At 46.7% G+C, this 12,610-nt stretch overlaps 1 protein-coding gene across 3 annotated transcripts in view; it reads right to left on the bottom strand.

Annotated features, from left to right (window-relative positions):
* The window catches only part of NPHP4 (nephrocystin 4), a 147,886-nt gene that overhangs the window by 97,769 nt on the left and 37,507 nt on the right, over positions 1-12,610 (bottom strand). For all 3 annotated transcript variants that reach the window (XM_069544833.1, XM_069544835.1, XM_069544834.1), the window contains exons 8-10: positions 8,380-8,516; positions 5,198-5,379; positions 4,414-4,540 (exon numbers count right to left, since the gene is read on the bottom strand). In XM_069544833.1, coding sequence (XP_069400934.1) covers positions 4,414-4,540; positions 5,198-5,379; positions 8,380-8,516 — 446 coding nt within the window. The remainder of the gene's footprint in view (positions 1-4,413; positions 4,541-5,197; positions 5,380-8,379; positions 8,517-12,610) is intronic.

Here is a 12,610-nt window from a genome sequence, read left to right as displayed (position 1 = left end):
GGTATAGTCAAATAAATGAATATTTAAAAAAATAAAAAACAGTACTGTTTAATGACTGTACACAAAAAGAAAACCCGTGGTATTAAGTTAGAATACATGGGAGAGAAAATTCCACTTAAAACAGCAGCACAAAAATTAAACATCTGTGAATAAACTTAGTAAGAGCTATTCAAGCTGTTTAAAATCTACACTGTTAACCCATTTGGGGGCTTCCCAGGCCACACTAATGATAAAGAATCTGCCTGCCAATGCACGAGACACAGGTTTGACCCCTGGGTTGGGAAGATCCCCTAGAGAAGGGAAAGGCTACCCACTCCAGTATTCGTGCCTGGGAAATCCTATGGACAGAGGAGCCTGGCAGGCTATAGTCCATGGGGCTGCAAAGAGTAAGACACAACTGGGCACAAACAATCCTATATTAAAGTCACCCCCAAAAGACACAAAAACAGAAGTGGACAAGCAGAAAGACTTCCCTTCTTCCCAGTTATGACATCACAACTTCCACAACATGTCGATTCTAAAAAATTCCAAAAAACATCAGTAAACTCTCTTTATGGAGCTGGACCTGTTGATACTGAGGTTCTCTGGGGAAAGCAAATGTGGGCAGAGCTACAGGAGCCGTGAAGGGGAGGGGCTGCAGGTTGCCACACCAGCGAGTGACCCAGCAGCCGCAGGGCCCCCACCACCACACTATACTCCCAGCACAGAACAGACAGAGCGGCCCCAGGCAGAGCAGTGGTCTAGGAGCAGGGGAGTGTGTGTGTGCTCAGTCCCTCAGTTGTGCCCGACTCTTTGCGACCCTACGGACTGTAGCCCGCCAGGCTCCTCTGTCCATGAGATTTTCCAGGCAAGAGTAATGGAGTGGGCAGCCATTTCCTCCTCCAAGTGTAAACAGAGATCTCATGTATGACTGAGAGAAGCTAAAATCACTGGGCACAAAGGACTTATAATAAGTAGCATCAACTTACTTGATGCTACAACTGGACAGCCACTGTACAAAGATGAAATTAGACCTATTCCTCACACCACAAAGGCGACCTAAACATAAAAATGGAAACCGCCTCTACTAGGAGAACACATGGATGAATTCTTCTACAGGAGCAGGGAAAGGCTTTTTCATTATGACTCAAAACCCAGATGCAAGAGAAGAAGAGACCAATACATTTAACTACATCAAAACATGTTTTAGCATTTACATGATGTCATGGACTGAATGTCTGTGTTCCCCACAAAATCATACTGATGCTGAAGCTGAAGCTCCAGTACTTTGGCCACCTGATGCAAAGAGCTGACTCATTGGAAAAGACCCTGATGCTGGGAAAGGCTGATAGTGATAGTGAAGTCACTCACCCGTCGTGTCCGACTCTTTGCGACCCCATGAACTGTAGCCTACCAGGTTCTTCCACCCATAGGATTTTCCAGGCAAGAGTACTGGAGTGGGTTGCCATTTCCCTCTCCAAGGGATCTTCCTGACCCAGGGATCAAACCCGGGTCTCCCGCATTATAGGCAGATGCTTTACCGTCTGAGCCACCAGGGAAAGACTGAAGGCAAGAGTAAAAAAGGGCAGCAGAGAGTGGGATGGTTGGATGGCATCACCGATTTAATGGACATGAATCTGAGCAAACTTCGGGAGATAAGTGAAGGACAGAACAGCCTGGCGTGCTGCTGCAGTCCAGGGGGTCACCGAGTCAGACACGACTTATCAACTGAACAACAACACTGCTTTTGTTGACACTTGGAATGTCCACAGAGCTTTTTAAAATGAAAGAAAACGGAAAAAGGGATTTGCAGGCTGAATGCACCCGAAAACACACTCCATTATGGACTCTGAGGAGAAGCAGGAGCAAGCCGGCAGCGACCCGCCCCTCCAAGGCCGAGCCCTGACCTTGCCCAAGCCCCTGTGACCACGTTCCCTCTGGGGACACGCCTGGGGGAGGGAACGAGAGCCCAGGCCAGCAGCAGCAGGGCTGTCTTCTCCGCTACATCTAAGTTTGCTCTAAGTTTGGTCGTGACGGGAATGCCTGAGTCAGCGATCACCACTGGAATGCTAACCCCGTACTCGCTGCTTCACGCAGCAAGTAATTTGTGCAGAAAATCATTTCAGACGCCAGAACATTTCCTCTCCAGATTACACTGAAGAAAGTACACTTGATGACAGTAAAATGGAATCCAATATTCCATGTTAAGATAAACCTCCACATCAAAAAGAATTGATGAGCTATTACAAGCCACGTTCTAAGAGCTCCACGATGCAACAACACGTGGCAGACCCACCTGCCAGCCAGTGAGCATTTCAATGAAGAGTTAAAAAATAATAATAATCAAGTGTCAGGTAAGTCATATCAGTTTCAGCACGTGGACTTTATAATAGCAAGTGGATCATAATTAATATTCTCGAGGGGACACGATCTACATGTAAATGAGTGGCGAGCGACATGGAGCCCCCCAATGGAGGCACCAGGCCTGCTGCTCCTCCAGGGGTTCCGTCTGCATCAGCCCCAGCCCATGCGAAAGACAGCAGGGGTACCCTGCCCCTCCCCAGGGTGGGGAAGTCCCTGAAGCCCCTACCTCCTGCTGTAGTCCCACCCAAAGACCATTCTGCCCACCCCATGCAGACAAGCTTATCTGCACAGAATTGCATTTTGGCTGAAACTTCTGGAAACAAAGAAAGAAAAGCAGAGCTGGAAACAACAGCTTTGTGAGAACAACAGAGATCACTCGTCCGGCTGCCCTCAGAACACCTGCCTCTGGGTCAGCTCACCTGATACACAACAAGGAACAGACATCAGAGGGGACCAGGAACTAATATGGCAGCTGTGCCGACACCCCATTCTCCTTCCAAAGGCCCCCCAGAATCACCCTCTGTCCCCTGTCTTTCCATCAGCTGCGCAGTGACGCAGGCAGACTGACCACCACAGAAGGCATCTTGTGGCCTTTTTTTATTCTTAATTTGCTTGTTAAATGATCTTTTCTTTTTCAGCAGGGCTATCACACATTTCCCTGGTGGCTCACATGGTAAAGAATCTGCCTGCAATGCAGGACAGCCGAGTTCAATCCCTGGGTCAAGGAGATACCCTGGAGAAGGGAACGGCTACCCACTCCAGTATTCTTGCCTGGAGAATCCCAAGGACAGAGGAGCCTTATGGGCTGCAGTCCATGGCGTCGCAAAAAGTTGGACACAACTGAGCGACTAACACTACTACCACTACCATATGACCCTGCAATCCCACTCTTGGGCATATACCCGGAGAAAAACTTAGTCCAAAAGGACATACACACACACCAGTGTTCTTTGAGGGACTATTTACGATAGCCAAGACAAGGAAGCAGCATAAATGTCCACTGACGGAGGAATGGATAAAGAAGATGTGGTGCACATATACAACGGAATACTACTCAGCCATAAAAAGAATGAAATAATACCACTAGTAGCCACATGGATGGACCTAGAGATGGTCACACCAGAGTGAAAAGTAAGTTAGAGAAGGGGAAGATATGACATCCCCTATATGTGGAATCTAAAAAGAAATGATACAAATGAGCTTAATTACAAAACAGTCAGACTCACAGGCTTAGAGGATGAACTTACGGTTGCCAGAGGGGAAGAATGGAGGAAAGAGTTAGGGAGTTTGGGATCGACATGTCCACACTGCTATATTTAAAATGGAAAGCCAACAAGGACCTACTGGATAGCACAGGGAACTTTGCTCAGTGTCACGTGGCAGCCTGGATGGAGGGGAGTTTGGGGGAGAATGGATACATGTATGTGTACGGTTGAGTCCCTTCAATGTCCAACTGGAACTATCACAACATTGTTAATCAACTGTACTCCAATATCAAAGTTTGAAAAAAATTTTTAAATAAATAAATAATGATATTTGCTTCTTCAAACAAAAACCTGAATCTTAAGAATAGCATGGTTTGGATTTTCCCAAAAATCTGTATCAGTGATGTAAATGATGTCTCTTTGTTACCTTTTCTCCAACTGAATCCTATAAATTCTTGCTCTTGGTTCTGAGACAGGCACATACAAGGTCCACTCAAAGGAAATATCCATCTCTTGTGCAGATTCAAGCTTTACTACCCTTCATATCATTTGAAAAATGTACTAAAATGGCCTCATTTTTCAAAATAATTATTGATTTAATAATTAGAATTAATGCTATCGTGAAGCCTGCTGCCTTCTGAACTATTCACACCATCTGCCAGCAGAACATACTGTTTCCATAAAGAAGGAAATGATCAGAACAGAGCTATCACCAGAAAGAAGTGATTTCTAGTCATGTTCCATGCTTGTTATCCACACCGTTAATAATAATTATACTGCTTTTAACCAAAAGAATATTAATGGTGACTATGCTTATCCTCCATGCATGGAGCCCATCGCTAGGTGGGAACCCAGTGGTTCTTACGTTGCCATCCGCCCCCGAGGGGTTGTTAAACACGTACTCCAGCTGGAAGACAATGGCGAACGCAGGGTGACGGACCATCTCAGGGAGTCGGAGCCGGCTTCTCAGGACCAGAGCCTGGTTTCCAGAGCTGGGCGGATCACATAGAGAAGGGGTGAGTCAGGCGGTGGCTCCCGCTGCCCAGCACCCAGCACCCCTCATCAGCTCGGGCCCTGGGGCCCCTGGTGTTGCTGCTGCATGGGTCCCCCTGAGCAGTGTCCCTGTGCTCTTCTGGGCGTTTGGCCAGAAGGTAATGTCCCAAACCAGAGCGTTTTTCAGGTGCCGCAATCAACACTTAGCCAAACTGCCAGCACTGGGGATGGGAGGACAGAGGGTCTCTGCCGGCTTCTACCCAGCCTCACGTGTGGCACCCCTGGGGGATGTCTCTGATGGTGATCTGAGGAGCCCGGGCTGAACCTAGCAGCAGAACTTCCTGCCCTCTGGTTCCCCGTCACGTGAGGGTCACAGGACACTTCTGGAGGGAAGCATGTGAGGGCTCCACAGCTGGAAGCATCTGTAACACTAACCCCAAAACCATCAAGGCAGAAAAACAAGATCTTTCCGACCACAGGATGCTGAGGTCTGCTGTGGACCAGATGATGGAGCAGGAGGAAACAGCAGCACCGGGGAAGAACTCAGGTGGGAGAGTGCATCCCTCATGATGGCCTTTCACTTTGATCCCTGGTTGGGTGCCCACCCCTAATGCCCAACTCCACAGAGGGCTGGACCTGGGGCCCAGGGGAGATACCTGGCCTTGGAAGAGGAGCCAACCTTCCGGCTGAAGCTGGCAGAGCGTGTCAAGGCCACCTCCAGCTCGGGCACCAGCACAAGGACCTGTGGCCGCTGCACAAAGCCCAACCCATTGTGCACGCCCACACACAGACGCCGCTCCAGGATCTCCAGGGTGCCGACATCCAGCGGGCTGCCAGCCTAGGAACAGCAAAGAATGAGGCCGGCGCAGAGCAGGGGCAGGAGCTCACCAGAAAAGCCCCCAGCGGAGAGGTCGACAGGGAGACAAAGCTAGAGGTGTCAGACATTCCAGACCAGATAGAGCTTAGTGAAAATATGATAGAGTGTTAGCCACTCAGTCATGTCCAACTCTTCACAATCCCATGGACTGCAGCCCGGCAGGCTCCTCTGTCCATGGGATTTCCCAGGCAAGAATACTGAAGTGGGTTGCCATTCCTTTCTCCAGGGGATCTTCCCAATCCAGGGATCAAACCTGGGTCACCTGCATTGCAGGTGGATTCTTTGCCATCTGAGCCACCAGGGAAGCCCGCCCAAGGAGCTTAGTTAAGTACCATCCGATCAGGGTGGGTTGGCCTTAGGACACTTTCTTGGTCCTTTGGGGGTTCCTCAAATAGCATCACCTCATAGAGGAATCGCCCCCTAGATTCTCAAATCAGCTAATTCTCACTTTCCAAGGCTGAGCTATGATTCTCAAGATGCAGCAAACTAGCAACAAGGTGACCCGGCTCCTCCAACAGAATCTGGAGCTCTGGGGTGTAGGGGCCCCCAAAGTCAAGGGCAGGCAATGATGCAACGACGGAGGTGCCTAGAGGCTGAACACAGAGAGTGTCAACACCTCTGTCCTCCCCCGACTCAGACACCTGAGACTTGGGGTGGATGGGGGCAGCAGTAATCATAATCCAATAAAAATGGAATCTGCCCCAAAGTGATCTCTGGATATTAAAGTGTTTCATCTTAACAAAAAAATGTACAGGCATGCTAACAAATGGGCAAGGATATTCTTCCAGGCTATTATTGTTTATTAAATTATGTGATTGGTGCAAAATGATCCCTGAATTTTTGAGTTTTCTTCATTGCTCATTAATCTTGCTGAACTGACCCAAATACAGCCCATTAGACTTTGAGTAATGAGAATAAAACAGGGACAGAAACAGTATCTTCTGACTGAATGGGAACAAAAATACAAAGAGAGTAGAAATATGTAATAAAGTGATCTTCATGGAAACATATAAAATTCAACAATGATACCCTTAAACATCTCAGTAGTCATAGACAATCTACTCTGAGCAACAGGAAAACAGCAGGAACTACACCAAGAAAATGTTTGCCGTTGTTTCAACTCTCTGCTTTGCATTTCTGTTTCTTGTGGGACTATGTTACATGGAGCTACAGTTTCAAGAATGGGTTGTTGTTCAGTCGCTAAGTCATGTCTGACTCTTTGTGACCCCGTGGACTACAGCATTCCAGGCTTCCCTGCCCTTCACCATCTCCTGGCATTTGCTTAAACTCATGTCCATTGAGTTGGTGATGCCATCGAACCATCTCATCTTCTGTAGCCCTCTTCTTCTCCTGCCTTCAATCTTTCCCAGCATCAGGGTCTTTTCCAATGAATCGGCTCTTCACATCAGGTGGCCAAAATATTGGAGTAGAATGGGTAGAGAGCAGAAAAAAAAAAAGAGCCCATCTTTTAAAAAATTCCACCTTATTCATGCATGAACACATATTTGTGTGTGCATGCAATTAATCATTTGCAAGCTTCATAATTTGCTAACTTCAGGATGGGTGCCAGGTGACTGAACCATTCATCCTCACAAATAACAACTCAATGGACATGAATCTGAGCAAACTCCAGGAGGTGCTGAGGACAGGGGAGCCTAGCATGCTGCAGTCCATGGGGTCGCAGAGTCAGACACAACTTAGTGACTAAACAACACGCCAACTGTTGGGGCACATCAGGTGCAGTGTTGTGCAGTGTCCTCCTGGTGCAAATACTCCAGACAGGGACTGCGAGTCCCCCAGTTAACAGGCAAGGGTACCAGGTCCTCTCCATGGCCAAGCACCCAGAGAAACAAAGCAGGGTGATGCCCCAGAGAGCTCTCTGGGCAGTGGGATGGGGGCGCTGCCCGCAGCTCTGGCAGGGCGCCTGGGCAGGACAGCAGATCGAAAACTGAAGCCTGAGAGGGATTGTGCCAAGGATCTAGATAAGGAATACATGGGAGAGTGGGCCATGTGTACATGGGCCCATGTAGGGACAAGATGTCACGCAGGCAGGCAGACCTGGGCAGTGCCCAGGGGAAGTGCCCTTCTGGGGAAGTGCCCCTCCCAGAAAACCACTTCAGTGAGCCAAAGTGGTTGCAATTTATAGTCATCTCCTTGGAAATATCCTCATGTACTCTGAAAATGTCCCTTGTAAATGTAGACTAGTTTACAGGTTTCCCTAAGCTCATCTGTTGATTTAACTTACTTTTAAATGAGGACTGATTAAGATACATTAGGTCTTCCCTGGTGGCTCAGACAGTAGAGTCCACCTGCAATGCAGGAGACCCAGGTTCAGCCCCTGAGTTGGGAAGATCCCCTGGAGGAGGGCATGGCAATCGACTCCAATATTCTGGCCTGAAGAATCCCATAGAAAGAGGAGCCTGGCGGGCTACAGTCCATGGGATTGCATGGAGTTGTACAGGACTGAGCAACTAGCACACACATAAGATACATTAATGTGTGTGTGTGTGTGTGTGTGTGTGTGTGTTAGTCGCTCAGTTGCGTCCGACTCTTTGTGACTCTATGGACTGTAGCCTGCCAGGCTCCTCTGTCCATGGGATTTTCCAGGCAAGAATATTAGAGTGGGTTGCCATTTCCTACTCCAGGGGATCTTCCTGACCCAGGGATCAAACTCGTGTCTTCTGCATGGGCAGGTTAATTCTTTACCACTGCACCACGAGGGAAGCCCCTAAGATATGTCAAAGTGAATGTTGATTAATGTCTCAGCTTAATAGCACCCTCTCAGCAGTGAAGTTAAGACAATGGGCTAGTGCCCCTCTTTAGGCACAAAGAGACACGAAGACAGAAACAGGGGCATCACTGCGATCGCCCACAGCGGGGGCTCAGGAGGCCAGCATCTCCCAGTCTGCCTGGTGTTCCCTCCCCACTGTTCAGACTAAATTCCCCAACCCTGGACTGTACCTCCCGGAAGCAATCGCTGATAACGAGTTCCAGAAGCTCTTCCTCAAACTTCTCCAGCGAGGGATACAGCGTGAAGAACAGATCATCCAGGTAGCACGTCACAGGCTTCTGCAGGCGGGGCTTCCGGAGGGCATCTCCTGGACACGAGAGGCTCAGATGGATGACCCGTTGAAACACAACCACCGGAGGGCCCTTTCGCCCACAGGGCTTCAGGCCAAGGGCTGAGCACCAAGAAGAAGGCGTGGGCATCGCTCAGACGGACTCAGAGCCGGAGGCCCTGTCAGCCCAAGCCCAGATGCTAAACAGATCAAATGAGTGCAAATTTTATTTGGTCCAAATTCCTCCCCAAACGTCCTCCAGGAACAAATTTCCTAACTCAGCTATCGAGGGCACACAGGCTGCCAGAGGCAGGGTGACATCTGTTCCCTTCCCCACGGCTTCCTGTCCAGCGAGAGCACAGCCAACTGTGTCATTTCTCATTTCCTTATGCTTACTCTCAACTATGGGCTTCCTCAGTGGCTCAGGAATAAAGAATCCACCTGGAATGCAGGAGAAGCAAGAGACGTGAATTCGATCCCTGGGTAAGAAAGATCCGCTTCAAGGAGGAAATGGCAACCCGCTCCAATATTCTTCCCTGGGAAATCCCATGGACAGAGGAGCCTGGTAGGCTACAGTCCATGAGGTCCCAAGAGTCAGAAACGACTGAGCAACTCAGCGACAGAAACGACACCCAGAAATATGTGGAAACACTCAGACACACGTGTGAGCATGGCGCAGCAATAAGCAGAAACAAAGGCTGGGCTGGGAATATGAGAGGGAAGTCCCATCCCTATCGAGAAGCACCCAGACCGTGAGCTCCATGAGGGTGAGGACAGAAAGGGAGGGAGGCCTGTGGCATCCAGCCCAGCGCCCACGCCGAGAAGGTGAGTGGAAACCCAGCCTCGAGAGGGGAGCATCACCCCTGTTTGGACAGGCTTCTCCACGGGCCCTGGAACAAAGGCCACCACAGTAAGAAGAAGGCAAAGCCAGCCCCCACAAACACACTCCCAGGGGGCGTCTGCCCCTTTACATCCCCCTCTGTGCCATCTCTCTGGTTCTGGTCTTCTCTGTCTCTTCCTAAACTTTTATGACTATTTAAATATTGAGGTACAAAGTCTTAGATTTTAAAAGCCCAATTCCAAAGCTTAAAAAAAACAATTGATGTGAGACGCAGTGCTGATGAAACTATGCCGGAAAGAACACTATCTTACTGGAAGGTTATCAGTCAGTGCAGCTGAGAGGCAGCTGTCTCTGTAACATAGAGTGCATCAAGAGCCTTAAAAATATACCTATGCATAGCCAACAAGGACCTACTGTAGGGCACAGGGAAGTCTGCTCAGTGCCATGTGGCACCCCGAATGGGACGGGGTGTGGGAGAGAACAGATACGTGTATGCATGTGGCTGAGTCCCTTCACTGTTCACTGAAACTGCCACAGCATGGCTAATCGGCTATATCTCAAGACAAATTAAAAAGCTTAACGTTTGAAAAAGAAATCCATATCCACCTTCTGCCCCAGCAATGCCACTTTTGAATCTATTTAGCAAAATAATCAAGAGTTAAGAGTTCAGTCACTCAGTCGTGTCTGACTCTAAATAATCAAAGATGGAAGCAAAGTTTTATTTGCAAGAATACTCATTAGAACATTATTTATAACAGACAAAAGTAAGAAACCACCAGATGTTCAAGAATACAAGAATGTTAATCTCTTGCTCATCCATATAAAATGAGAAAAAAATCATATTGTCAGAGATTATTTAAAAGGAAATTTAAAAAAACAAAAACAAAAAAAGAAAGAAGGAAATAAAAACAAACAGAAAAGAATATTCAATAATCAAAAAATAATCATGACATTGTAGGTGAAAAGAACAATATATAACAACATATAAAACTGCATATTATTAGTCCATTTGATGACAAGATTACTTAAAATATATGCATTTTGAGACATTACTTTGCCGACAAAGGTCCAAAAGCTATGGTTTTTTCAGTAGTCATGTATGGATGTAAGAGTTGGACCATAAAGAAAGCTGAGCGCCACAGAATTGATGCATTTGAACTATGGTATCGGAGAAGACTCTTGAGAGTCCTCTGGACTGCAAGGAGATCAAACCAGGAAATCAGTCCAGAATATTCACTGGAAGGACTGATGCTGAAGCTGAAGCTACAATACTTTGACCACTTGATGCGATGAACTTACTCACTGAAAAAGACCTTGACGCTGGGAAAGACTGAAGACAGAAGGAAAAGGGGATGACAGGATAAGATGGTTGTATGGCATCACCGACAGAAGGGGATGACAGAGGATGAGATGGTTGGCTGGCATCACAGACTCGATGAACATGAGTTTGAGCAAGGTCTGGGAGTTGGTGTCTGACAGGGAAGCCTGACGTGCTATAGTCCATGGGGTCACAAGGAGTCAGATACAACTGAGTGACTGAACTGAACTGATACATTTGCATGTATGCACATATATCTTTTTTCTTGGAGCAGTACTCTGTTCTTGTTTTTTTTTTTAACTGAAGCATAATTGATTTTCAGTGTTTCCAGAGTAATTCACTGTGATTCAACACATATTATCTGAGTCACAGCAAAGTGATTCAGATATATATATATATTTGCAGATTCTTTTCCATTATACATCATCACAAGATATTGAATGGTTTCCTAGGCTGTACAGTAGGTCCTTGTTGTTTATCTATTTTATATATAGTAGTGTATATTTTTTAATCCCAAATTCCCAATTTATCCCTCCCCCAGCTTTCCCCTCTGCTAACCATAAGTCTGTTTTCTATGTCTGTGAGTCTATTTCTGTTTTATAAACAAGTTCATTTGTATCATTTTTTTAGATTTCACATATAAGGAAAGTCATATGACATTTGTCTTTCTCTGTTCTACTTCACTGAGTGTGATCATCTCTAGGTTCATCCATGTTGCTGCCAATGGCATTATTTCATCCTTTTTGTGGCTGAGTAATATCCCATTGTATTTTTTTATACCATATCCTCTTTATCCATTCATCTGTTGATGGACATTTAGGTTGCTTCCATGTCTTGGCTATTGTAAATAGTGCTGCAGTGAACACTGGGGTGATATATCCTTTCCAACTAGAGTTTTCATCTTTTCCAGATATACACCCAGGAGTGGGATTGCCAGATCATGTAGCAACTCTATTTTTAGTTTTCTGAGGAACCTCCATACTGTTTTCCACAGTGGCTGCATTAATTTACATTCTCACCAACAGTATAAGAGGGCTCCCTTTTTCCCGTATCTTCTCCAGCATTTATCATTTGTACTTTTTTGACGGTGGCCTATACATGTATGTCTAAAGACAGTAATCACATATTACTTTATTTCCCTCTTTATGGTTTTTTATACCTTTCCCATCACAAATACACACTAAGGTTTAATACTTCTGAGAAAGTTTATGTACTCCTTTCATCATATTTTTAAGTGTTTAAAGCAGGTCAGTTGATGAATCAGACCCAATTTAAAAGTACAGGTATCCTTATCCACAGTAGACAAAAGGTGGAAACAAGCCAATGCCCATCAAGAAGTGAAAGAAAGACAGACAAACTGTGGTCCATCCACACAGCACAGTATCATTCTTCCCTGGTGGCTCAGAAGTTCAGTCCAAGTTCACCCCAAGTTCAGTCCCTGGGGTGGGAAGATCTCCTGGAGAAGGGAATGACAGCCCACGGCAGTATTCTTGCCTGGGGAATCCCATGGACAGAGGAGGCTGGCGGGCCACAGGCCACAGGGTTCCAGAGAGTTGGACATGACTGAGCGACTCACACTTTCACTTTCACTTTCAAAGAGGAAGGAGATTCTGACACATGTTACAACATGGGTGAAACTTGATGACGTTACGCTGAGTGACATGAGCAGTCACAAAAAGACAAGTACTGCATAATTCCATTTATATGAGGTGCTGAAAGTCATCAAATTCCAAGACAGAATGTAGACTGGGGGCTGCCAGGGGCTGGGCGGGGGTGGGGAGTTACTGTGTCTGCAAAGTCTAGATCTGCAAGATGAGTGTGTTCTGGAGACGCGGGGTTGCTCAACGATGTGAATGTGCTTAACGCTCCTGAACTACGTGCTGAAAAATAGTTAGAAAAGCATATTTTATGACATGTGTATTCAACCATGATGTTAAAAGACATGCAGAAATATACAAAGTGCAGCCTTTCATA

The sequence above is a fragment of the Ovis canadensis genome, chromosome 12 (assembly GCF_042477335.2).
Source record: "Ovis canadensis isolate MfBH-ARS-UI-01 breed Bighorn chromosome 12, ARS-UI_OviCan_v2, whole genome shotgun sequence".
Taxonomy (NCBI): Eukaryota; Metazoa; Chordata; class Mammalia; order Artiodactyla; family Bovidae; genus Ovis; species Ovis canadensis.
This window is presented reverse-complemented; position numbering and strand designations above follow the sequence as displayed.